Raw genomic sequence first — 27799 nt, 5'->3', positions numbered from 1 at the left:
ATAGACATGAATGAGGAGTTTGGGAATTGCGCGGACTAACTGCTGCACTGCAAAAGAGTAAGTGTGACCTGAACAGAGAAGTCAAAAGGACCCATTGACAAGGACTGCTTTGCAATAAATGAAGGTATTTCCTTGAAAAGTGGCCTGTAAAAAGGGCCTATAAAATTGTCCTGGTATTTGTTTGAGTTCTGTTCATGGTACAAGAAAATATCTTGCTGCTGCTGCTACATTCTTTTCTTTTATGGATGTGGATGGCAAAGACCAACAAATCAATTTCTACTTTCCCAAAAGATGCAGAATTGAGTGGCTCAAGAAAATAAGCACCATTTTTTCCCATGCAGTGTGGAAAAAGTGACCATGTAACTTTTCTAAATTGTCGTTTGCATGCCTGAGGTCTAAAAGAATTAGACAATATTGTGACTGGTTCGGTCACAGAGACCCCCTTGGGACTGTCACCTGATGTGCTGAAACTACCTCCGAGCCCGTTTTCTTTGCCAGCTTGGGCCTCCAGAACCCCGTGTTGTTGAGCCAGACACACTAGCCTGCTACAACACAGACCCAGGGTCAACCACACCCCCAAAGCTGCAGACTTAACTGAAAACAGCTCAGCAAGTGCTCCTGTCTCCAGCACCCAGACACCCAGCTCCCAATGGGGTCCAAACCCCAAATAAATCCATTTCACTTTGTATAAAGCTTATCCAGGGTAAACTCAAATTGTCCACCCAGGGTAAACTCAAATTGTCCACCCTCTATAACATGGATAGAGAGATATGCACAGCTGTTTGCTTCCCCAGGTATTAATCACTTACTCTGGGTTAGTTGATAAACAAAAGTGATTTTATTAACTATAAAAAGGAGGATTTAAGTGGTTTCAAGTAATAACAGACAGAACAAAGTAAGTTACCAAGCAAAATAAAACAAAACACGCAAGTCTAAGCCTAATACATTTAAGAAACTGAATACAGGTAAATCTCACCCTCAGAGATGTTCCAATAAGCTTCTTTCACAGACTAGGCTCCTTCCTAGTCTAGGCCCAATCCTTTCCCTGGTACAGTTAGTTAGTTCCAGCTCAGGTGGTAACTAGGGGATTTCTCATGACTGGCAGCCTCCTTTGTTCTGTTCCACCTGCTTTTATCTCTTTGGCACAAGGCGGGAATCTTGTGTCTCTCTTGGTTTCCACCCCTCCTTTTAAATGGAAAAGCACCAGGTTTAAGATGGATTCCAGAATCATGTGACCTCGTCAGATGTCCTGTGAGACCTCATTCTTCATCCCGTACACAGGAAGGCTTGCAGGTAAACAGCCATTTACAGCCAATTGTCCTAGTCAATAGGAGCCATCAAGATTCTAAACCACCATTAAGAGTTAACTTCATATTTCTAGTTTTAGATACAAGACTGATGCATACATACAAATAGGATGACCACACTCAGTAGGTTATAAGCTTTGTAATACCTTACAAGAGACCTTTTGCATAAAAGCACATTCCAGTTACATTATATTCCCATTCCAAGCGTATTTTCATAAAGCATATGGAGTGCAACGTCACAAACGTGTTTTATAACAAACCCATTGTGTGCTCTTGTGTTACCGCCCTGGAATAGTTAAGATTAAGATTTTGTAAAGTACATTAGAGGCGGCAACAAAAATAACTGAGAAATGATTGCAGTAGAGGTTCTAGATACTAATGCTGGAGCAGCGTTAGATTAGTAGAACATCGTCTTTAGATTTCTTGTGTTCATTCTACAGGAGAGAGAAGAAGAAATTCAGGGAATGGATGTCCTGAAGGATATGGAAATACATAACCACTAGGTGACTGTGTAAGTTGAGGACTGATATTGGAAAAATGGATAAGCAATAAGACAACATTTATTAAGTAACACTATTCTAGAGCATCAACTCTGTCTGAACAAGAGTAAAGAATTGTGTGGTCAAAACATGTCAAACTCAGATTTTTAGTGATGAGTTCCTTGGTTGCAGTTATAAGCTAACATAAAAAGGCAATGTGTGCAGGAAGGAAAATTTCAATTTTTACTTAAAACAGGCCAAAGACTAGCTTTATATCCTATGAAAATAATTCCTTGCTTCTGTTTGAGAAGTTAATACAGAGTTTGTTTGATAATGATTGGGGTCATTTTAGTCATTAAGATAAAAGCCTCCAGAGGATTCCTGATTTCTGGATGTTTCTAATACTCAGTTCTGTGATATTCATACTACATAGATCAGGGAGCATAATTTCAGTAGCGTAATATAAAAGATAGCTGCAATTTTCCTACAGAATGTGCTACTCATTTCTCAGAGATTGGGAGGTTTAACCATTGGACAAGTCAAAAGACTTGTTAACACTCAGGATGCGAATATCCTTCTTGAGAGTGCAGAGTAGGGTAGTTACCCATCCCCTTTTTCTTTCCTCCCTTTGGCTAATTTCTGTCATGAAGGAGGGGGGTCTGGAATCAGAGATTGGGTTGAGGAGAGCAGAGGAAAGGCCCATTTGAGAGGGATTTCTGGCAACACAGCACTTAATTTATTTGTAGGAGTTTAATTCACCAAGTAAAATAAAGCCTGAACACTGACTTATTTCCTTGCTATAAATCAAGTAAGCAGCAAGCTCCCTCAAGTCAACTCATTCTGTTCTGCAGTCGAACACACAAGTTTATATTGATTTTAATTTGAAGGCAAATGCAGTTAATTTTCACTTGCCCTCTAATTTCTTGTATTACAAACAAGGAAACTAATGTTAACTTGTCTAAGTAAAAAAAGTACTAATTAAAAAAAAGACTCGGGTAAATGTTCCAATGAAAATATGTATTTAATATACAAGAGTTTCTGAAGAAAGTCTATTTGAACATCTTTGAAGATTAATTTCACTAACGACATACGCAAGATTACAGGTATCACAAAATTCTGCGTTTAGATTTCACCTCTGATGCACTAAGTGACTTATTTCTATAAACTTATAACAAAGCTTTGAGACATCAGGTGGACTAGATGTTCAAATATTATGGTGATCGCACACAAGAACAGGAATGTAAAGCAAGGACGTTAACTTAAAAATTATTTATTTGCAATACAGAAAGGGAGCACAAATCTTTACATTCTTCCTATTGATTCATGACAATCGTTGCTTTCCTATAATTAACTGCACATTTATTCCATTCCTTGGTTAGATAGTTTTTCTTGAGAGTGGTGTAGGGCACAATATTCTTGAATCCCTGCAAAGAGGCAAAAACAAGGTAGTAGTGAACTTATTTTATGTACTGTTGATCACTGCATGGATCTATTGCCCGCTGTGGGCATAAGTCACAACATTTTGTCTGTCATATTACCCTAACTTATACTTGAAATGGTTTAAAGAATTTTAGACCCATTTTTCTTCTGCTATTTGAATACTTTCTGCATTTTGTACATTTGCTCTTCCAGAAGTGTAAGAGTGACATATTCAAAACTTCACTCACTGGTAAGCTACCAAATTCCATTTAAGAAATGCCTGCTCATGGAAAGTTAGCAAAACTATTTTATTTTGTCAGTAAGAGTACATGATGTATTTGCTGGAACTCAATGAAGGTCAAAAGAAAGCCACACTTATTTTAGTTACCTGGAGTTAACTAGCTATCATTTTAACATCATTTAATTGTTTAAAATATAAGTGGCTGAAGTAATTCGAGACGAGTAAAGAGATAACAAATGGTGCAATTTCATGATTCTTATACTGTACATTCTAAATATAAAAAATATATATGCGGAGATATACCTATCTCCTAGAACTGGAAGGGACCCTGAAAGGTCATTGAATCCAGCCTCCTGCCTGCACTAGCAGGACCAAGTTCTGATTTTGCCCCAGTTCCCTAAATGGCCCCCTCAAGGATTGAACTCACAATCCTGGGTTTAGCAGGCCTATGCTCAAACCACTGAGCTATCCCTCCCTCCCCCCATTCTGCCAAAATTATGCTGTTGACGCCTTCATAACATATTTTAGAAACTAATTGCTCAGACAAGTAATTCACACATCAGCCTTTTAACATGACATTCTTACTTTGGATGATATTCCTGTAAGATGAAGTAGCTGGGGACTCAGGTATTTCAGAGAAAAAACATTGGCCTTGATCACAACTCTTCCCTAAAAAAAAAAAAAAAAAAAAAAAAAAAAAAGGGGGGGGGGGAGAAATAAGCTAAAAACCTTGTGATGCAGGAAAAACAAAACAAAAAAAATTGCCTGAAATTTACCTCCCCAAAATTGCTGTACCAGTCCAGTGAACCAAGGGCTTATGTTCTTCCTGGGTCAGTAACACATAAATGAAGCACGGTAGCTATTTTCTTATAGATAGCTATTAGAACTAAGTAGCAGAACAATGTTGTTTTTCAGATTGAGGTCCTAGGTTTTCCGATGCACAATGTGACGAAGTGGGAATGTTCTTAATGTTCTCTCTGAATAATGTGTGGTTGCCTCAGTTTCCCCTATGTCTTTCTTAAGTATCTAGCCAGTTGGATAAGGGTGTGCGATTGTTGCAGAGCCCTAGAGGACCAGTGTGATGCTGTCTGTACAGAGAATGGCCGACACCCTGTCTGCTGGCAACTGATGGCCTGGGCCCCTCCCCTGCAAAGGTGGCAACTGAAGGTGTTGGAGAACAAAGATCAGGTGACCTCCTGGCCCAGGAAAGAGACAAAGGCCAGAAGAGGGGCTGGAGAGTTTCAGTTCGGAGCTGGCTGGGGAAAGAGAGGGAGGCCCAGACCTGGGGTCTGGCCTCCCTGACCCCAAGATGGACCTGACTTAGGGGTCCAGTTTCTGTACCTACAAGCTCTGGTTTGGACAGTGTTCCTGTCATCTAATAAACCTTCTGTTTTACTGGCTGGCTGAGAGTCATGTCTGACTGCGGAGGTGGGGTGCAGGCTTCCCCAGAAGTCCCGCCTGCGTGGACTCGCTGTGGGAAGCGCACGGTGGGACAGGGGATACTGACTGCTCCGAGGTCAGACCCAGGAAGGTGGAAGTTTCTTGCCCCGGAGACAGTCTGCTCACAGAGAGGAGACTCCGCCAGAGTCCTGACTGCCTTTGTATGGAGTAGTTCCAGAGCATCGCCCAGTGACTCCGTGACACATGCCCTGACTATACCATCCTTCCATCTACATGGGATGCTGTTCCTTAATTCCATGGAAGAGTAGCACCAAGATGGTCTTGCTTTACACTTGGATACTATGTAGACTGGCGTATATTATCTACTAGTAACTTGGTTCTTTACATACTACTTCTTTTCTTTTAATACATCTAATTATCCACTGAAAAAAATCTACCTAAATTCATACAACGAGCATTTTTTCAGTTATAGCAGCTCTAGTTTTAACTAGATCAAAACTTGATGTTACAAGATTTTATTCTTCCTTGTGGTATGGTTTCATCTAGTCTGCAATTGTAAATGAGCAGTTTTTCAAAACAAAAATGGCACACTCCATATGAGTCATGTTACTAAAGGTGAACAGCAGCCATGATTACTATTTAAACCAGGCCTGCACAACATGCGGCCCATGTGGGCTCTCGGTGTGGCCCGCGGGGGGTGAGTAGGCAAGCAGCAGGTGAGGGAGGGGGGCTGAGGAGGCGAGCGGGCGGGCAGTGGCGGGGGGGTGAGGAGGCGAGCCATGGGAGGGGGGCTGAGGAGGCAAGTGGCAAGTCCGTGGCTGACGTGTTCTACTGATCTGGTCTGGCTCCCATCCCCTCTCCAAAGGTTGCAGCTGTCTGGAGATGCTGCCTTCCATGCCTTCCTCATTCACTCACGTGGCAATTTATTACAAGGGGGGGGGGGGAGATATCTTATTCTACTTCTAGCAAAAAGACATTTTTCTTTTACCTTAATTATACTACCTTAGGGGCCCACTATAACATACTACCAAGGTTCAATACCGCTGTTTCGGTGGGGCAGCGCTGGGGAAGGAGGGTTTGTTTCGGGGGGCAGGCGGCGCTGGCAGGGAGGGGGGAGGTTGTTGGGGAGGGCTGAGTGGTGCTGGGGGGTTCCATGGGGGGCAATGCTGGAGGGTACTGGGGGGAGTTCGGCGGGGCCGGGGGTTTCGGCCCTCAGCTGTTTTCTTTGGAGTAATATGGCTCTCACTGTTTTACAAGTTGTGCAGGCCTGATTTAAACCTAAGCAGGAAGTTCTCTCATCATTTTACTCATTTCAGACCAAACCATATCATCACCGTTCCACAAACTATATTTGCAACAATTTTCATTCTAAAAAAGTCAGCTATTGGACACTGGTTTGTGTTCATCAAAGTGAGTATGTCTCAACCTTAGCTGACACACCAAAAATAACCCTGAAGTAATGGCAAGCACATTGCTGCTTTTTATTATGCAATTTGCCAAGCTTACCTATTTGAGGATCTAGGGGCACTTTCCCCAGGAGAGAAATATTTAAATTTTGGCACATCATCTCTGCTCCTCCAGTTGTTGGAGGAAAGATTTGAGATTCAATCTGTAACATAAAAGAAAAAAGGACAAGTAATATAAGACGACGCCAGAAAAGATCATTTTGAGAAATCCCAATTAAAACAGGACCAACATTGTGGGCTTCTGATGGCTATGTGCAGTAGGTTCCTGGCATACTATCATTAAACACATTAGAGTTCTACCCAATTAAAACATTTGACTTAAGCTTTCACACAAATCATTAAGAGCACTTTAGGTGGATATATAAATCACAAGTACCATTTCAAATACATTTGTCCTCTATTTGTCTAGTTTAGGTTACTATTTCTCCAAGACATTTATTGTGGTATATACATAATCCTAATTTTAAAGCTGTGTGTGTTAGAATTTAAATTTACAAGAGCAAGGGATTTGAAAGCAGACAGCATGGCCAGCCAAAAGCTGTCACTATTTTTTAATTCTGACCTGCAAAAACCTAATTCTTCCCAATACCTGGGACTCGTGAGCAGAGACTGACAATTATGTCTGATTTTTCAAGCACTCATATTGCTTTGAGGATGCGTTCAAATGGGTAATAGGTTGATGCCAAGGAACTCACCTGAAACACATGGACCCACATCCCCAAGACAAGCTGATAGTGCATTAGTCTGCATGTTTGATTGGTCATTACCATCCTTCAGTTCCTTCTCTAACTGGGTCAGTAACATGTCATTTGTCATCTTGTTCCCTTCCTAGCCCAATCCTCAGATTCCATGTTTATCATGACTGGCACATACAATCCGCCATGGGAATGTTTTTAGAAAACGATTAAGGTACACAGTGTAGCTACACCCCATTCCATAAGGCTCCCAGTTTGTACTTTCATGTGTTGAAAGTGCCAGGAAAGTTCTGAAGCAAAAGCAGTACATGTAGGTCACTTATATAACGGGTATCAGGAGTTCAACATCGAAAGGAAATTGTTAGTAATACAGAAACATCTAAATGTTTGCATAAGCTTTTAGCAGCAAAACTAAACAAGAAGGGAGGATGCAACAACCCACATCAGCTATTCAGAGATGCCAGCCAGTGGCTCCTCATAATAGGTCATTTAAGACAGAGTTGTTAAACACAGATCTTAAAGTAGGTCTATTGTTCAAATACCGATGTCGAACATGTAACATCCTGCTGTGTAGCTGAAGCCTCCATTTCAAAATTGCTATTTTTATACAGTGTTCTGGCTCCTAAAAGGAGCCACAAAACTAATCCTTGGCCTCGGGAATGCACCTTTCGTAACTATCGAAGGACAACAGTTCCTGTATAAAGGAGCTTGATACTGTTTCCACCAACAGAAACAGGATTTTTTTTTTTTATTCAGGAGATCAAGCAAGTTTGTGCCATGGTAAGTAAATCCTTTCCCTTCCCATATGGTCACCACACAACATACATACATTTGGACCGCGTATATTAAGACGAGTGAAAATCTTAGCAATAAGTTTTAGATAGTCTTACCTTACATTTTGGGCATACAAAGCCACTCATATTTTCAACAACACCTATGATCGGCAATTTCACCTTATGACAGAAGTTGATCTCCTTTCGAACATCCTGAAGTGATATTTCCTATCAAAAGCAAGTGTTATTTTGTCAGTCCACATGTACCGGACTTTTTCCATTTATTGGTTTTCCCTGCAAAGCAAACTTTCTTAGCACAAAAATCTTTCAAGCAACTGAGCATGTTTTCCACCATCAGATTAAACATATAACCTATTATCTGGTTTACTGAATTAAGGTATCTTCTGTCTTGAGACTGACCAAAGATTATCAAAATATTTAGATCTTTATTCAACCAATTTAGCTTCCAACATCTTTAAATCTGTCCAACAACTCTGGCATGGGATCAACCATCTTTATGCATATCACCTGCATTAATGTCATATCTTCAGGGAAAAGTATTCTTTAAATAAAGGGATTATGCAAATATTACCTTTGCACCTACTAGTTTAGTTTTTTGATGTCTTTCTGTAAACTAATCTGGTGAAGGTGTTGAGGAAGATGTGCAGGAACGGGTTTACTCGCTCTTTCCAAAGTCAATTCTAATGGGGGGAGCTCAGTGGTTTGAGCATTGGCCTATTAAACCCACGGTTGTGAGTTCAATCCTTGAGGGGGCCATTTAGGGATCTGGGGCAAAAATCTGTCTGGGAATTGGGCCTGCTTTGAGCAGGGGGTTGGACTAGATAACCTCCTGAGGTCCCTTCCAACCCTGATATTCTATGATTCTAACACCACTCCCTAACCCTCCCCTTTCTCATTAAACATGCCTACATAACATAGGAATGGCCAGACTGGGTCAGACCAAAGGCCCATCTAGCCCAGTATCCTGTCTTCCAACAGTGGCCAGGGCCAGGTGCCCCAGAGGGAATGAACAGAACAGGGAATCATCAAGTGATCCATCCTGTCGCTCATTCCCAGCTTCTGGCAAACAGAGGCTAGGGACAACATTCCTGCCCATCCTGGCTAATAGACCATCGATAGACCTATCCTGCGTGAATTTATTTAGTTCTTTTTTGAACCCTGTTATGGTCTTCACCTTCACAACATCCTCTGGCAAGGAGTTCCACAGGCTGACTGTGCGTTGTGTGAATAAATACTTCCTTTTATTTGTTTTAAACCTGCTGCCTATTAATTTAATTTGGTGACCCCAAATGTGTTATGAGTAGTAAACAACTCTTCATCTACTTTCTCTACACCAGTCATGATTTTATAGACCTCAATCATCTCTCTCCTTAACTGTCTCTTTTCCAAGCTGAAAAGTCCCAATCTTATTGATCTCTCCTCATACAGAAGCCATTCCATTCCCCTAATCATTTTTGTTGCCCTTTTCTGAACCTTTTCCAATTCCAATACCTCTTTTTTGAGACGGGGTGACCACATTTGCACGAAATATTCAAGATGTGGGCGTACCATGGATTTATATAGAGACATGATATTTTCTGTCCTATTTTCTATTCCCTTCTTAATTATTCCCATCTTCTGTTTGCTTTTTTTGACTGCCCTGCACATTGAGTGGATGTTTTGAGAGAACTGTCCACGACGACTCCAAGATCTCTTTCTTGAGTGGGAACAGCTTATTTAGACCCCATCACTTCATATGAACAGTTGGGATTATGCTTTCCAATGTGCATTACTTTGCATTTATCAACATTCAATTTCATCTGCCATTTTGTTGCCCAGTCACCCAGTTTTGAGAGATCCCTTTGTAACTCTTCGCAGTCTGCCTGGGTCTTAACTATCTTTAGTAATTTTGTATCATCTGCAAATTTTGTCACCTCACTGTTTACCCCTTTTTCCAGATCATTTATGAATATGTTGAATAGGGCAGAGCCCAGAACAGACCCCTGGGGGACACCACTATTTACCTCTCTCCATTCTGAAAACTGACCATTTATACCTACCCTTTGTTTCCTATCTTTTAACCAGTTACCAATTCATGAGAACACCTTCCCTCTTATCCAATGGCAGCTTACTTTGCATAAGAGCCTTTGGTGAGGGACCCTGTCAAGGGTTTTCTGAAAATCTAAGTACACTATATCCACTGGATCCCCTTGGTCCATATGCTTGTTGACCCCCTCAGATATTTATAGTTGATTGGTGAGGCATGATTTCCCTTTACTAAAACCACGTTTGACTTCATTCCCTTCCACTCCCTCCTACCACATCCCTTGCATTCTGCTCACTACTCCCTATTTAGTATTCCACTTGTTTCCTGCCACTTGTGCCTCTGGACATTTTCTTGTTGCTCCTACTCCTGGAAAACTGTGCCTCTTCCTGCACAATTGGCCTCTTCTCCCCCTCCTTCAAATTGCCCACTAAGAATGTACTTTTGATTTAGCTAGACTTCTGCCACTAATCTTAGCACTGGTGCCTGACTTCAAACAAAAAGCCGCTGCCCCCCCCCCCCAAAAAAAACAACCAACCAACCACTATACACATCCCAAGAAGGAAAAGTATACTAACCCAGAGGTTCTATTGTCCTTAAATAAATAAAAGCTCACCACGATTCCCCCCACCCCAACATCACTAGTATCTTCCTGCTGTCTAATGTTATCATTCCTTACTTCCCTCCTAGCACCATCTGTAAGTCAACAGTATTGCAAGTTCAGAGTCCTTTGCCTTCAGGAAGTCTCTAACATGCCACAGAGCTGTATAGAAGTTCAACACAGTATCATTTAAATAAAAAAATTATTTGATCTCTAAGGATCAGCATCCAATAATTTGGTTGTGATGAAAGGATTGTGCTGGGCATGGATCCCAAAGGGCAGGAAGAAGATTCTGAAGCCAATTGGCGGAGTTAAATCATCTCCTTCCATGGAGAGGCATTCCTTTGTGCCTACATGCTATAGTTGATGGACATAGTCATTTTTGTAAATTTAATAAGTATTCCAAAGCAAAGATTTGATTTAACTGGTATTAAATTTGTAGCGATACTTCTCTTACCTGAGGAGTAGTGATTATAACTGCTCCATCTATGTGCGAGGAACTTAGATATTGCACAATAGATAAATGTTCATCTGAAGTACCTGGAGGTGTATCCACAATAAGGTAGTCAATTTCACCCCAATCCACATCACGAAGAAATTGTTTGATCATTCCTAAAAACAGATGCAAGATGAATAACAAATTTGTTATTTTCTAGCTTGTATGTTTCTAAATTTCAGGTGTGCAGTTTCCTCAATCTCCGTTGTAAACTTAAAGGAGCCAAAAGCTTTAGTGAGACATTCAGAATTTGGTCGGTTGTTCAAAAAGTCTGAAAGGCACTTTGAGAATCTATTCTGTGCTAAACGATTACCCCAAATATGACTGCAGCCACACTCAATCTCAAAGCATGGGTCTATTCTGCAAGGAGAGTATGTAAAATGGGACCTTCTCACTCAAAATATCTGCTCTGTCTGACTTCAGCAAATATATATTTTTACTCCTGTTAACAGAACAGTGCAGAGCCAACACAGATGAGTGAGGTGGATTCTATTACTTCACATGTATCGGAATTATTTAGCAAGTTCCAGTCAGTTACATCTGCAAAAGTGCATCTATGGCAAGTGATAAAAGAGGTCACTGAAGCCATAATTTTGCTGTCAGAAGTTTCATTACTGGTAGGAATGCTATAAAATAAAGAATTCAGTTTTACTCTCAGATCCCATCTTTTCAGCTGATCATTTTAAATACAGAAGGTTTTGGATACAACAATCCTGGACCCTCACAATATCAGTACAGTATCAGAGGGGTAGCCGTGTTAGTCTGGATCTGTAAAAACCAAGAAAGAGTCCTGTGGCACCTTATAATTTCGTATTCACCCACGAAAGCTTATGCTCCAATACATCTGTTAGTCTATAAGATGCCACAGGACTCTCTATTAATATCAGTACAGAATCACTGTTTCGGAAAGATCTGCCCCTTAAGTTATACTTCCAGAGCATTCTACTCAAATTTCTCTATACTTTAACGTATGCACTGTCAAACTAGAATTGAGTGTTATCAATAAAAAGCGAGGTACATTCTATTTCAGAAAATTTAGCAGAAACTGTAAGCAGAAAGCAATGAGATGTGGGACCGAAAGGTCTAAAACAAAGTAATTTTAAATCTGCGGTAACATGGAAATCACACGTTAAGTTCTGAAAAAAAGGATAAGCAGTTTTTTTACATAAATTCATCAGCAAAACTGGCTCAAAAGAATATTATTATCTATTGCCATAACCAAATGGTCTACTTCCAGTTTTCTTTTATGCACAAAAGGATAGTAAAAACAAATAGGATACATGTAAAAGGTTGAATTATCAACCAAATAAGACAGTTTTGCTAGCTACATTCATTTACAAAAAACAAAACAAAACAAAAAAAACCACACACCACACACCCCCCCTGAACATCAGGTAACTTGAAAATTATGATGTTGAATATTGCAATTTCTTTCAGATATGCAATCAATTTAGGAATCTTTTTTAAAACGTGATCAATATCCATGCCTATTTAGAAAGTTCATCAGACCTGTGTTAACAAGGAGCAATAAACTATAGATATAAATTCTGCCCAAGTGTGAAAAAAGTATTAAATGTACACGTTAATCAGTAGTATGCATGCAATGATATTTTATCAAATATAGACTCCTTAGTTTCCATCTAGCCAGTCTAAACTAAGTTGTTCTGATTATGTTAGAGAGCTCAGTTCAATATACGACAACCACCCCAGAGTGAAAGGAAATGCTCAGAGTAACTGCTTTGCCAACAAACCAAGTTTTATATGGAAAAAAGGAAGCACTGTCTAAATTGCAATAGTTTATGCTCCCCGATGCAACAATCAACAACAATGAAAATACTTGAGATACAGACCGTTTTTTTTGGGTCCTCTCCAGATAACAGCATCATCAGGACCACTGAGCAAGAACCCCACAGACATTACACACAAGTTTTCTTCAACATACTAGAAAAGAGGAAGCATACTATTAAGATAGCCCAGAAAGAAATTTACTTACCAAAATAATATCCTTACCAGTTCTTGAAAGATTTTAATGGATCAAAACATAGTTTAAGAAAATGGATGTTTGAAAAAAATGCAGCGTCCCTACTTTTCCTCCATCAGTCAAAGGCTGCACGATTTCTGTACAACAATCAGTAATCTGACTATATTTACATATTAAAGAGCCTTTTACAAACAGATAATGCAATAAATCTTCACAGAATCACTACTGAGAAGGCATGTGGCTAAAATGACTTCCCTTTCTCTCTCAGCATCAGAAAAATGTGTGTGGTGGCATGTACAAAAGTTTGAACAAAATCTGAACTATTTCCATGCATTTTGTTAAGAACATCACCTCTGTTATTCCTTGGGATTTAATTATCTGCAGTTTTATTATAACCGGAAGTGAAGTATTATGCAAGTGCATGAGAACCAAAAATAATTGAAACCGACTAGTCTATTTTCGTTGTCCAAACCAAAATAAGTGCAAAGGGAAACAGTTGAAAAAGCGAAACTTTACTTTGTTTTAAAATGTTCAGTTATAATAACCCACTGTGATGTTAGTAACAGAAGGAATTTTTATAAAGCTATGATGTTTAACCTGTAGTGCCTCTTTAAGAAGCAGGACTTCTGTGTATGGAAAAAGAGTGGATAGGAGGGAGAAAATAGTTCTAGTTTCTCTCTGGAATAGGCCCCCCTAAACTCCTTTTTTTTTTTTTTTTTTTTAAAAGAAAAGAAAAAAACCTCACTAGCTTACCACCGGAGACCATCCAGAACCACTCTGGTGAACCTGAGGATAAAAGCAATGTTTTAAAAACCGATATATACACACAAAGTATGTAAAATATAAGCTACACTGTAATGATAGCGTATTTCTTGGCATCTGGTTTGAAATGTAACCGTATTGAAAGAGTCAAATGGCCATGTAAGAAACTGCAAAAAGGCAGAGTTCCTGAATTAGTCAGTAAACAATGAATTCTATTGATGAAATGGCTGTTGCAGCAAACAAGCTGCCTAACAATCTGCAATATAGCTGTCATTCCCTTACTGCAGAAAAGTTAACCCTGAAGGACACCACTCAGAAATATTTGAAGGAAAGAGAATCAGATGCTGCTAGCCATTGCCTGTAAATATAGGGATACCTGCTAAAAGTTTGCTACATAGTACAACAAAACCAGAAAGGGGACTGGCAACCAACTCCAGAGAAACACAAGCATATACAAATTTCTCTCAAAGACAATACTTCCTTATGCCAATGGCATTACTTTCCTATTAATGTGTCAGCCTGATCATAGATAAATGTCTTAGGCCTGGTCTACACTAGGAGGTTATGTCGAATGTAGCAGCGTTAACTCGAATTAACCCTGCACCCGTCCACACAACAAAGCTATTTATTTTGACATAGAGGTCTCTTTAAATCGATTTCTGTACTCCTCCCTGACGAGGGGAGTAGCGCTAAATTCGACATGGCCATGTCGAATTTGGGTAGGTGTGGATGGAATTCTACGCGAATAGCTCCGGGAGCTATCCCACAGTGCACCACTCTGATGCTCTGGACAGCAGTCCGAGCTCGGATGCTCTGACCAGCCACACAGGAAAAGCCCCGGGAAAATTTAATTCCTTTTCCTGTCTGGCCAGTTTGAATCTCATTTCCTGTTTGGACATCGTGGCGAGCTCAGCAGCACTGGCAACGATGCAGAGCTCTCCAGCAGAGGTGACCATGTAATCGCAGAATAGAAAGAGGGCCCCAGCATGGACTGATCGGGAAGTCTTGGATCTGATCGCTGTGTGGGGCGACGAGTCCGTGCTTTCGGAGCTGCGATCGAAAAAACGGAATGTGAAGATCTATGAGAAGATCTCCAAAGCCATGACGGAGAGAAGATACAGCCGGGATGCAACGCAGTGCCGCGTGAAAATCAAGGAGCTGAGACAAGGGTACCAGAAGACCAAAGGGTCAAACGGACGCTCTGGATCCCAGCCCCAGACATGCCGTTTCTACGAGGCACTGCATTCCATTCTAGGTGCAGCCGCCACCACTACCCCACCACTGTCCGTGGACTCTGACGATGGGGTACTGTCCACGGCCGCTTCCTCAGAGATGTTCGCGGACGGGGAAGATGAGGAAGGAGATGAGGAGGACGAGGCAGTCGACAGCGCTGATTTCCCCGACAGCCAGTATCTCTTCATCACCCTCACGGAGATCCCCTACCAATCCTCCCTAGGCGGTAACCCAGACTGTGAATCAGGGGAAACATCAGTAGGTAAGTGTTTTAAACATTTATTTTAAACAGAATAGGAATGGTATCTTAACAATGGGTTTTTCATGATTAGTTTGTCCTAGGCGCTTTAGTTTTTAGTCCTTGCCAGTGCAGCTACTGGAAAATTCTGTCAATATGTCCGGGGATAGAGCAGAAATCCTCCTGGGACATCTCCACGAAGGTCTCCTGGAGGTATTGTGAAAGCCTTTGCATCAGGTTCCTGGGGAGAGCGGCCTTATTGCGTCCTCCATGGTAGGAAACTTTTCCGCGCCAGGCTAGCAGCAAGTACTCTGGGATCATTGCCTCGCAAAGCATGGCGGCATACGGCCCTGGTGCTTGCTGGCATTCACGCAGCATGCAGTCTTTCTCGGTCTCCGAAATCCTCATCGGAGTGATATCGCTCATGGTGACCTGCTTTGAATTAGGGAAATGTTAGTATTGGGACTGATTGCCTGTTCCTTTACGTAACTGTAACTGGCCGTTTACAGCCACGCGGTGGAGGCGTGACAGGGGCAGCATGCAGGGATCTTTCCCGGGGATAGCCGCGAGGGGGGTGGGACAGGGACAGAGTTCATGCTGGCTGGACTGCTGGCAGCAGGAACTGGCCGACCCTAGGAGCAGTGCTTGGAACGTGAAAGGAGGGCACTGCTATAAATTAAGCTTTAAGCAGCCAAAAGTCTACGGCTTACTATGTCCGCCTGCTAGCCGAATTCCGTTGTCCGGCCCCGCTTGTGTGATCTGTACAGCAAGACCCCAGGCACTCAATGGGAAGGCCGAAAATTCGACCTTGTACTGAGTGCGCATGTGATAGGTGCTGTGCATGGTCTTGTTCACAGAGAAAGACTATATTCATTGTTCGCAAAACTGTATCTTTCTGAGGAATTCACTCCCTTTTTCCCATCCCACAGCTGCGAGTGTCTCCCGAGCTACCCTGGCATCCCCCTCCCAGAGGCTGGCGCAGATCAGGTGACGAAAGAGAAGGACACGGGACGAGATGTTCTCAGAACTTATGGGCTGCTCCCGAGCCAAGGCGGCATAGCAGACCCAGTGGAGGGAGAACATGTCGCAATACCAGCGATCACACAGCGAACGGGAGGACAGGTGGCGGCAGGAAGACCAGCAGGCGACTCAAACGCTGCTTGGACTAATGAGGGAGCAAATGGACATGCTCTGGCACCTTGTGGATGTTCTGCAGGACCGGAGGCAGGAGGACAGAGCCCCACTGCACTCTCTCTAACCGCCCTCCCCCCCAACAAAGTCCCATCCCCCCCTCACCCAAAGTCCCAAGAAGGAGGGGCGGCAGGGGCCGTGAAAACAGTCATTCCACCCCTGCAGCCTGCTCAAGTAACAGACGGCTCTCATTCCCAAAGATTTGATAAGTCCTTTCCTTCACTCCAAAAGCACCTCACCCAAGCCCCCGTCCCAGTTTCATCCCCTAACTTGTTGTTGTTAATAAAACATATGTTTCTGTTCATTATTGTTTCCGTCATGTTCTTTTAGAGGAAGGGGGGAAAGGGGGTTGGTAATTGGAGAGGACGGTCACCTTTACCAGGGTACAGACACGGGAGCAGGTTCAGCAGAAGGTCACACACACATTGCAGTCACTAGGCACCCTGGTCAGTCTGGGAGGTGGTTTTCATGTTCTGGGGGGGGAGGGGGAGAGGCTATGTGAGTTTGTGGCAGGGGAGGGCGGTTAAAGATCTTATGCAGCGGTCCTTAGCCTGGATGACAGAGCCACGCAGCAGGGGATCTGTAACTGCCCTCCCCTGCCACAAACTCACATAGTCCCCACACACAGAGTCCTGAAAAGGAGGGGTGGCAGGCTCCGTTGAAACAACCAGTCCACCACTACGGACCGCTCTAGGAGCAGGAGCCTGTCATTCCTCGAGTTTAGAAGCGTCCTTTCCATCCCATCACTACACCCACTCCCCACCACAGTGTGCGTCCCAGTTGCAACACTACCACGAAAGCCTTAATAAAGAAAAAGGTGTTAATGAACAAAGTTTCATTTATTTTATTTTTAAAGGTGTGTTGGAAGGGGGAGGAAGGGGGTTGGTAACAGGAGAGGATAGTCAACATTAACTGGATAAAGAAACGGGGGAAACTTCACCTTCTGAATAAACAAACTTAATAGTCACAGGTTACCCTGCTCACTCTGGAACCTAGCTTTCAAAGCTTCCCGGATGCACAGCACGTCCCGCTGGGCTCTTCTAATCACCCAGCTGTCTCGCTGGGCGTAATCAGCAGCCAGGCGATTTGCCTCAACCTCCCACCCCGCCATAAAGGTCTCCCCCTTGCTCTCTCAGAGATTGTAGAGCACACAGCAAGCTGCAATAACAATGGGGATATTGATTTCGTTGAGATCAGAGTGAGTCAGTAAGCTTCTCCATCTCCCCTTCAGACATCCAAAAGCACACTCCACCACCATTCTGCACTTGCTCAGCCGGTAGTTGAAGAGTTCTTTTTCACTGTCCAGGGCGCCTGTATAGGGCTTCATGAGCCAGGGTATTAGCGGGTAGGCTGGGTCCCCGAGGATCACTATAGGCATCTCCACATCCCCAACAGTTATTTTGTGGTCCGGGAAGTAAATACCTTCCTGCAGCCGTCTAAACAGACCAGAGTTCCCGAAAACGCGAGCATCATGAACCTTGCCCGGCCATCCGACGTTGATGTTGATAAAACGTCCCCTATGGTCCACCAGTGCTTGCAGCACCATTGAAAAGTAGCCCTTTTGGTTAATGTACTGGCTGGCCTGGTGGGCGGGTCCCAGGATAGGGATGTGAGTTCCATCTATAGCCCCACCACAGTTTGGGATTCCCATCGCAGCGAAGCCATCTATGATCACCTGCCCGTTTCCCGGGGTCACTACCTTGAGAGCAGTAGCTAAACGATTGCGTTGGCTACTTGCATCACAGCAACCCCCACAGTAAATTTGCCCACTCCAAAGTGATTTGCGACTGACTGGTAGCTGTCTAGCGTTGCAGGCTTCCAGAGGGCTATGGCCACTCGCTTCTGGACAGTCAGGGTTGCTCGCATCCGGGTGTCCTTGCACTTCAGGGCAGGGGACAGCAACTCACAAAGTTCCAGGAACGTTCCCTTACGCATCCGAAAGTTTCGCAGCCACTGTGATTCATCCCAGACCTGCAGCACTATGCGGTCCCACCAGTCCGTGCTTGTTTCCCGGGCCCAGAATCGCCGTTCCACAGCATCAACATGACCCATTGCCACCATGATGTCCACGGCGCGGGGTCCCGTGCTTTGTGACAGGTGTGTGCCCCTCTCAGACTTCATGTCCTCACCGCGCTGCTGTAGCCTCCTCACCCGATTTCTCAGCATCTGCCTCTGAAAAAGGTGGCTGATAAGGTGCGAGCTGTTGACAACGGCCATAACTGCAGCGATGATCGCAGCAGGCTCCATGCTCGCAGTGCTGTGGCATCCACGCTGTCAATCACCAGAAAAAGTGCGCGAACTGATTGCCCGCCGGCGCTTTCACAGAGGGAGGGCAGGAGTGACGGCTGAATGACGACAGTTACCCAAAACCACCCTCGACACATTTTTTGCCCCAGCAGGCATTGGGGGCTCGACCCAGAATTCCAATGGGCAGCGGGGACTGCGGGAACTGCGGGATAGCTGCCCACAGTGCACTGCTTCCAATGTCAACGCTTGCCCCGTTACTGTGGACTCACAACGTCGAATTACTGTCCTTAGTGTGGATACACACGTTCGATTTTGTAATATCTGTTCCACAAATTCGCTTTAAGTAAAATCGAACTACTCTCGTAGTGTAGACATACCCTTAAGAGGCTGCTAATCGCATGGCAAAGAAGGCTCAAATATCCTTCTAATACAAACAGTACCATAACCTATAAGCAACGTTTAAAAGTAAATTCCCTGTACAGCATGTTAAGTGTCTTACTCCTATGCCAGTTAGCTAGTCTTTAAGGAAACAAAGGTGAACCTTACTAACACTAATGGTGTACGTGATTAGTACCAAAACACTGTGTGCCTCTACTTCTCAAAAATTGAAAAGCAGAGCTATAATAAGGCTGCATATCACTAAAACTTCAGAATTTTGTACAAAGTGATGATTCTGCACTATTACAGTCTTCAAAAGCAATAAAATTCGTTTTATGTTGTGTTATCCTGGCATTAACTGTTTACTTGAAGTGTGTAACTCATTTGTACAAGCTAGTCAAGCTGTACTGAATTTGGAGCGGCTCAGCTTGCTTTTTATTATGTAAGCATTTCCACACATATTCCCCAGGAAGTTATTCTTGAACAAGCCCTAAATATACAAAAAAAAAAAAAAAAGAGCAAACTAAGTCAAGCAGAACTTCCAGTAAATAACCTATTAGGCCACTTGAGACAAGTTGCTCTTACTGTTTTTAAAGCAAAAACAATCATACCTGTTCTCCCTCTATACCCATTATTTTAGGGATTGATGGTCCACAAATATCTATGTCCAACAGAGCAATCTAAGAAAAAAAAAAAAGTTGGAAATAAGTGCACAGAGTTGTTTACATGATATAAATTAGAAGCAAACACTAAAATGAGTTGAAATTTGGAGAGTATTTAGCTTAGATTAGTAATGGGAAATGAAGCATTCTGACATTAGATCACTGGCATGAAGACATGACTGCCTTTACTAAATTCATTTTTGGTAGCAGGCCCAGTTCTAATGGGCAGTCATTCACCATCTCAATGGAAATTAATTGGTATCTTCCTTGGTAGTTGACTGAGCATTAATCCTTCAGTTTTATTCTTAGTATGCCTACAAAGACGATATTGCTTAGTCAACAGGGCTATAGATCCACCTTAAAAGAGGCACTGAACAACAAAATGATTGGTAGTATCCTCCCAGAAGTTTGAAACCCTGTCTTTATCGGTTTTAATCGTTTACATCTAACAAATTCCACCCCCTCCCCACTTTCAGAGGCACAAATGTAACATGATCTTCACAAAACACAGCTCTTGGACCTGGGTGTAATTCATGCTCCCTCTGGTGACTGAGCGGTATATAAATTATACAGAAAAACAATTTCTATATCTGTGTATGTATTTAATGTCTCAGTAACAGAGTGGTGGATTTATAAAAAGATTTAGAACCTAGATGGCACTGCTCAAGCATGTAATCTTGAGTATCAAATTATTGGATAATACAACAAACTGCACCAACTACCTTCAAACTGATGTAATTAGAATGCGACTGTCAATGGCTGATAGTGAAAGCATATGAATCAAATAAAATTTTAAGCAACTGCATTGTATGGTTGAAAAGATCTAATAACTTTTATTGCATTTTCGTAGAGGCAAGTTACCAACGTTCTGAATTTATACTGTTGCTTATGAAGATTCACCTTGTCAGGCCTCAGCAACTCTAGTTCTACTTGCTTGGAGGCAATGTCAAACTCAGGTAATTTAATTTACATTGGGAAAGTGCAGACTGAACTAACTTATTCAGTAGTATGAAGGCCAAACTATCCACATAGTCACAGATTTCACTTGCCAACAGGCAAGCAGCATAAGAAAATATTTCACTTAGTTGTTACATATTGTGATTTGTCTAATGTATAATATGTCACAAAATAAAGTAACTTATTTCTAGGGTTTTTTTTTATTTCTTTAACATGCCTGAAATAATGATTGTATAGGTCAAACAATATTCTGTAGAAACCTGTTCCGTATAGGAATCAGTTGTGCCACATCAAGGTTAAGGGAAATGAGAATTGATCCAATATGAAGTGTTTGTGAAAGATTTGTCTTTCTGAATGAAGTAATACCACATGTGGAAACTCGAAAGGATTTAAAAGCTATTAATTAAAGGAAAGTTCTTTCCTGAAAAACAGAAGCGGATTTCATAGCATTAACTGCAAGCCTACTGAGACAGATTTTAGGAAAAAAGTTCATAAAAATAAAATTAAATCAGTACTAAGCACATAGCACACATGTTCAAGATGTTGTTACTGAACCCATGTGCTCTTTGCGTTGCCCAAAATTTCTCTTTGTGCATACTGACAAAAACAACTTTTTACCGTTATCAGCATTGAGGAATCCAGCCAGCATTAGAAGAGTCAGCTACATTCTAGACTACCTCACATATGAGCAACACAAATGTCTAAGCTCATATTTAAGAAAATATCGGTTTATGGTGACTGAGGAAGAGCTGCACACCACATAACTTGAACCCAGGCTTCACATTGAGTCTGTTGGCAGTTAAGCTTACAAGTCAGCACAAGACTTGTAACAGATTTGATAATGGAACATACTGGGGAAGAATGGCACATGCCATTCTTAGTTATTTTTGTGATCTTAACTGCACTTGAAACAACCAATGAAATGTTAAGGTTTTTTCCTGTGTATATCAGTTTTTTTTTTTTTAAAGATGCATTTTAGTAGCTTTTGCTTTTCTGGGGTTGGAAGGAAGGTATAGGAGTAAAATAAAGCCCCCTTCTTACTCACAGAACCCCTGAGAACAACTAACAGGCATATGGAAAGACAACCACATGCCTGAGCTACTTTTACCTTCTTCCCATAGTGCCCAGGTGTGTGCGGGATAATGTGTTTTATGGCAGCTTCTCTCATCACCTACATATCCTCCTGCCCAGTGGCAAGTCTAGCTAGACTATGCCCTTTTAGAGATGCAAGCAGCTTCCTTTTCACCTCAAGATCCCTAGTCAGTGATGTATGTATCTGTGTGGGAGGGGCGAAGAGGATGGGACACCAAAGAGAGCAGGCAGACAGCAGATGGACTGTAGTTATTAGTATTTATTTCAACATGATACCTAGATATGGACTGTGCTGTCTTACAGATTGTGTATGCATATACACACACAAATACTGAATCTGTAAGAGACTCATGTGGGGCAGTCATTTGATCTTTTGGGTATTTCTGGGGTGTTTTCCTTCAACCTAACAGCAGTTCCTGCAGTTTTAATGCTTGCAGTTTGAGGGAATGACAAATATCTTATTTACAAAAGAATTTTAAACACACCAGTAATTCCTCTTATACCAGGAGTAATGATAAACAGGAATTCCTCATACAAAAAGGGAAGTCAGTTATGCAGCATTTTCCTTCTTCAGAATTAGGCATTAAAAAAGCGAGGGGCAGTTTTTACATCTTCTGGCATGACAGTACTCAGCCCTCCCTAGCAAACAGGAGAAACAGCCCCAATTCCTTTGCTTGCACAAAATCTAGCAAATTAGTAGTTTTAGAAATAGCCCATTAGGAATACAGTTGACAAACACGGTCTTTTTCAAATTGCCTTTCATTCCTCCTATCCATGATAGGTGCCTTCAACATCATGTCAGGGTTATTTTAAGTTCAATACAAAATATTCTCGAAGTGTTAATAGTTTGAAGAGTCAGCAAGCATCTCTTCTAATGCTGGCAGGAAATGGAAATAGAAAACAGGATTTTGATTCTATAGCTCATTTTCCTTACGCAATAGCCTGTTAGAGCAAAGGGCACATTACGTACAGCCATCTTTATATCTCATTATGTCAGATGGGTGGGCTGACCTATTGCCATGGAGCATTCTTTTGCCAATAGAAGGAGCATGACAAAGCTGAGTGATAAAAAGTCAAAATAAACCCAGGGTGATATACGTGTGCGTGGTTTGTTTAGATTTTGGGGAGTAGAGGGGAGCATGGCAGAGAGGGATTGGAGCCAGCAGCAGACTCGCACTTCAAGTGCTCAGTGTACAACTAGTTGCTTTTCTTTTACAAGTGCGCATTCCATGGAACAGTACTCAGTACTGGTTCCAAAGGAAGCTTTTAGCCTTTTATTTGTTTTAAACCTGATGCCCATTAATTTCATTTGGTGGCCCCTAGTTCTTATATTATGGGAACAAGTAAATAACTTTTCCTTATTCACTTTCTCCACACCACTCATGATTTTATATACCTCTATCATATCCCCCATAAGTCTCCTATTCTCCAAGCTGAAAAGTCCTAGCCTCTTTAATCTCTTCTCATATGGGATCCGTTCCAAACCCCTAATAATTTTAGTTGTCTGTCTCTGAACCTTTTCTAATGCCAGTATATCTTTTTTGAGATGAGGAGACCACATCTATATGCAGTATTCAAGAAGTGGGCATACCATGGATTTATATAAGGACAATAAGATATTCTCCCTCTTATTCTCTATCCCTTTTTCAATGATTCCTAACATCCTGTTTGCTTTTTTGACTGCTACTGCACACTGCGTGGACGTCTTCAGAGAACTATCCACGATGACCCCAAGACCTCATCTGATCTTGTTCTGCTTGGTAACAATCCAAAGCAGTGTGGACTGACATGTTCATTTTCATTATCTGTGGCAGATGCCACCAGCAGAAGGTTGATTTTCTTTTTTGGTGGTTTGGGTTCTGTAGTTTTTGCATCGAAGTGTTGCTCTTTTAAGACTGCTGAAAGCATGCTCCACACCTCGTCCCTCTCAGATTTTGGAAGGCACTTCAGATTCTTAAACCTTGGGTCGAGTGCTGTAGCTATCTTTAGAAATCGCACATTGGTACCTTCTTTTGCGTTTTGTGAAATCTGCAGTGAAAGTGTTCTTAAAATGAACAATATGTGCCAGGTCATCATCTGCTATAACATGAAATATATGGCAGAATGCAGGTAAAACAGAGTAGGGGGACATACAATTCTCCCCCAAGGAGTTCAGTGACAAATTTAATTAATGCATTATTTTTTTAACGAGCGACATCAGCATGCAAGCATGTACTCTGGAATGGTGGCCGAAGCACGAAGGAACATATGAATGTTTAGCATATCTGGCACATAAATACCTTGCAATGCCGGCTACTAAAGTGCCATGCAAATCCCTGTTCTCACTGTCTGGTGACATTGTAAATAAGAAGAGGGCAGCATTATCTCCTGTAAATGTAAACAAACTTGTTTCTCTTAGCAATTGGCTGAACAAGAAGTAGGACTGAGTGGACTTACAGGCTCTGAAGTTTTACATTATTTTGGTTTTGAGTGCAGTTATGTTACAAATGTAGGTTGTTGGTTTTTTGTAACTTGCACTTTCACGACAAAGAGCTTGCACTACAATACCTGTATGAGGTAAAGTGAAAAATACTGTCTTTTGTTTATCATTTTACAATGCAAATATTTGTAATAAAAAAACCACACACTTTCATTTCAATTACAACACAGAATACAATATATATGAAAATGTAGAAAAACATCCAAAATATTTAATAAATGTTGGTTGGTATTCTATTGTTTAACAGTACGATTAAAACTGTGATTAATTTGAGTTAATCACTTGAGTTAACTGCAATTAATCGACAGCCCTACTAAATAATATCTACCACTTTAAACATATCATAGAATATCAGGGTTGGAAGGGACCTCAGGAGGTCATTTAGTCCAACCCCCTGCTCAAAGCAGGACCAATCCCCAGACAGATTTTTGCCCCTGATCCCTAAATAGCCCTCTCAAGGACTGAACTCACAACCCTGGGTTTAGCAGGCCAATGCTCAAGCCACTGAGCTATCTCTGCTCCCTGAATGCTTTAAGACAAGGATAGTAGAGCAAGTAGCATTCTAAAATGAAATTATAAGTTATTAAACTAGTAGCTACCTACAAACCACTCCCATCAACGCTTATATAAGTAACTTGTCCATGACTAGTCCTATGGAATGATTTATATGGTTAAGTGGCTGCAAGTTCAGGGCCTTACATTACAAGTAAGCAAAGAAAGATGCGACTTTCATGTGACTAGAATATATGCAGAGACCCACAGAGTTAAAACAACTGTGAAAACTGTAGCACAACACATCATGGAGATAAGAAGTGTATAAAATAAAACTTTACTATCCAAACATTTCAACACACACCCAAAGAGATTAATAAAGCAGATTAGAGAAGAAGAAATTATTTCTGAAGGATTTATTCTGGACTCCATCATCAATTATCCTCACTGAGATCTCTGGAAGATACTACAATATTAAAATGAGAAGGAATACAATAGTCCTATGCTCTAACAGCAGGGTCCACTGACATTAAACATGCCAGGGAACTGTCAGATGCATTTAAAAAGATCTGAGCCCATATTCCTTGGTTCTGCTAGGGATATAGTGTGGTTAGATCACATCCGAATATACAAGTTTGTCTATCCCACATGCTAACTATGTTAATATATTCTCTCTTCCATACTAGTATGTCAATAGCAAATCCAGATTTTGCACTTTAGCATCATGTCTCTATATTAATCATTCAATGCCATGTCTGTCTGTTCTATTCAACTTTTATATTTAGAATTTTCTATACATCCAGTTACCCTGGAAAACACTGCCCAAATTTGTTAGAACTTTATTTGCATTGTAGAAAACCATGAAGACACTCTCTCAAAACTTTATTACAAAGACTTAAAAACGATAGATACTCCACTTGTCCTCAATGTCTGTAATAAAAAAAAACCTAGAGCATTTCTTTTATTCATGTACCACCAAACTACTAGACTTTGACAACAGTAATGAAAACCAAGTAAAATACCATCTGTAAGAACCAACTGTAACTGTAGTTTTAGGTTGTCTGATAAGTAACAAAAGTCTGGTATATAATTTTTAGCATTTGTCTAAAAAAAAGTTATGTAGTCTTTTCTCCCAGCACCTTGGACGTGTTAAAATGAAGTTTAAAATCAGATATTCCTGCCTATATTTTTACCCCAAGCTGCAGTCGCTGTATATCCACACAAAGACCTACTGGAGAGGGGTTTCTCACCTGTTTAGTCTCGTCCTTTGCCAAGCCATGAGCCAAGTGGGCACTGAAAGTGCTCTTGCCGACTCCTCCTTTCCCAGACAAAACTAGTATTTTGTGCTTCACAATTTTCATTTTCTCCTTTATTTCTTCTATAGCTGCAAAGGTGTTCCCAAGAGTTTGCGCCATGAGCATAAGGGATGGCACCCTAGGAACCCTCAGCCTAGGCCCCCCGCCACCTGAAAGGGCTGCGGGCCAGAGTTTCGATTCTTCTCCCCATGCACCCCACCCCGCCCCTCTTCCCCAAGAGACATTCTCAATGCACTCACCAGACACCCCCCAATAACTACCCCACCCCTGAGAGACATGCTCAATGCACCCCCCAGACACCGCCCAATAACTACCCTCCCCCACCTCTCCCCACACACCCCTCCCCGCCCAAGACACATGCTCCATACACTCCCCAGGCACCCCCAATAGCTACCCCTCCCCTCATGTACCCCACATCCTCCCCGAGGGACATGCTCCATGCACCTCTCAGACACCCCCAATTAGTACCCCTCCCCCATCCCTACACACCCCCTCCCCAAACCCTTCCCCCAGAGACATGCAACCACGCACTCCCTAGACCCCCCCCATAACTACCCTTCCCCACCCCTGAGACATGCTCAATGCACCCCCCAGATAGGCCCCCCCCGCGGCTCCCCGACCCCCAGCGCACTCACCCGGGTCCGGGGCGGCGGGGCCGCCGGCGGCGCACAGCCCCTGGCTGGGACACCCCTGGCAGGCGGCGGCTCTGCCCGCTCGGGCGCTGCTGGTGCCGGGGCAGCCTGCAAGGGAAGGCGAAAGAGCGGGCGGGGACCCGGGTCAGGGGAGCCGAGACGCCGCCGCCACCGAGGCCCCCCGCGCCGCGCGCCCAGCTCCCCTCACCGTGCGGCGGCGGCGCGGCTCCGGGACCCTCCGCCATCGCTCAGCCGCTGTCAGCGTCACTTCCGGGGCGGCGGGAAAAGCGGCGGTCACGTCTCCCCGCGACCGTTGTGACGTCACTGATCCGTTAGCGAACGTGCTGGTGTAAAGTCGCGCGACGCTCCCAGGTCACGTGGTTGGGCCGCAGCCGAGAGCAGCCCCCTCCCCAGCAGGCTCTCAGCGGCTCCTGGCCCGCTCCCGCCCCGGAGTCTCCGGGGTGTGCTGACGTCAGGCTGTCCCCGCCCCCTCTGCCTGCTCCTGTACCCCGTCGCCACAGAGTTGCCAGCTCAACGTGCTGATCTAATTAAAAAGGCAATGTCCTTAGAGTGGGGCCCCCCTCCTTAAAGGGGCAATGCGCGCCTCTCATGCACAAACACACACTGTGTATGTCTCGCTGCCATGCTGTGTCTCCTCCATTCGTGCTGCCTTGTAGAGTGTACGCCTTCGTTTTGCTGATACAGACTAACATGGCTACCACTGTGTAGAGTGTGTGGCTACATTATCTACAACGAGTTAACTCCGGAGGGCTCAGCCGAGTGCTAGTTCACCATTTAGCAGCAAGGCATCCCCTGGGCGATATCCCACCCTCTGACTCCACCACCTCAACCAAGCAAAAAAATTTCCCTGGAACCTAACATTCCCCCCCCCCATTTACATTAATTCTTATGGGGAAATTGGATTCGCTTAACATCGTTTTGCTTAACGTAGCGTTTTTCAGGAACAGAACTACAATGTTAAGGGAGGAGTTACTGTACAGTTCTGCTGCCCTCGCTTCACACAATGAGGAGAACAACCCTCTATTACTCCTGCCCCAATAACAAGGAAACTGGAGAGCCAACGCCAGTCAAAAGTGATCATTTGGGCAAGCAATCCCATCATGCGGCGCACCTAGGCTCATCAAGATGTCAGAGGAGGGCTCATTCAGACTCCGCTTACATGTGCAAGGCCTAGCTCCGTATACTTGCTGCAGCTG

At 42.8% G+C, this 27799-nt stretch overlaps 1 protein-coding gene across 1 annotated transcript; it reads right to left on the bottom strand.

Annotated features, from left to right (window-relative positions):
* Nucleotides 1-819: 819 nt before the first annotated feature.
* LOC128823185 (cytosolic Fe-S cluster assembly factor nubp1-A-like) lies at nucleotides 820-26979 on the bottom strand. Its single transcript, XM_054005328.1, has 11 exons — nucleotides 26791-26979; nucleotides 26586-26690; nucleotides 25885-26018; nucleotides 19564-19632; nucleotides 13657-13689; nucleotides 12773-12863; nucleotides 10884-11038; nucleotides 7899-8009; nucleotides 6354-6456; nucleotides 4032-4115; nucleotides 820-3210 (listed from the first exon to the last, which is right to left on the bottom strand). Exons 1-11 carry the CDS (start codon nucleotides 26825-26827, stop codon nucleotides 3146-3148), a joined length of 987 nt encoding a protein of 328 aa, XP_053861303.1. The 5' UTR covers nucleotides 26828-26979; the 3' UTR covers nucleotides 820-3145.
* Between the last annotated feature and the right edge of the window lie 820 nt (nucleotides 26980-27799).

Source organism: Malaclemys terrapin, chromosome 15 (genome assembly GCF_027887155.1).
Source record: "Malaclemys terrapin pileata isolate rMalTer1 chromosome 15, rMalTer1.hap1, whole genome shotgun sequence".
Taxonomy (NCBI): Eukaryota; Metazoa; Chordata; order Testudines; family Emydidae; genus Malaclemys; species Malaclemys terrapin.
This window is presented reverse-complemented; position numbering and strand designations above follow the sequence as displayed.

Excerpts from the sequence above, each read along its gene's own strand:
- LOC128823185 (XM_054005328.1), bottom strand. The coding sequence starts at position 26,827 with ATGGCGGAGGGTCCCGGAGCCGCGCCGCCGCCGCACG. Across the intron at positions 26,691-26,790 it reads AGCCGCGCCGCCGCCGCACG|GCTGCCCCGGCACCAGCAGC; the intron begins GTGAGGGGAGCT and ends CTTCCCTTGCAG. Across the intron at positions 6,457-7,898 it reads TTGTATGCCCAAAATGTAAG|ATTGAATCTCAAATCTTTCC; the intron begins GTAAGACTATCT and ends TTTATGTTACAG.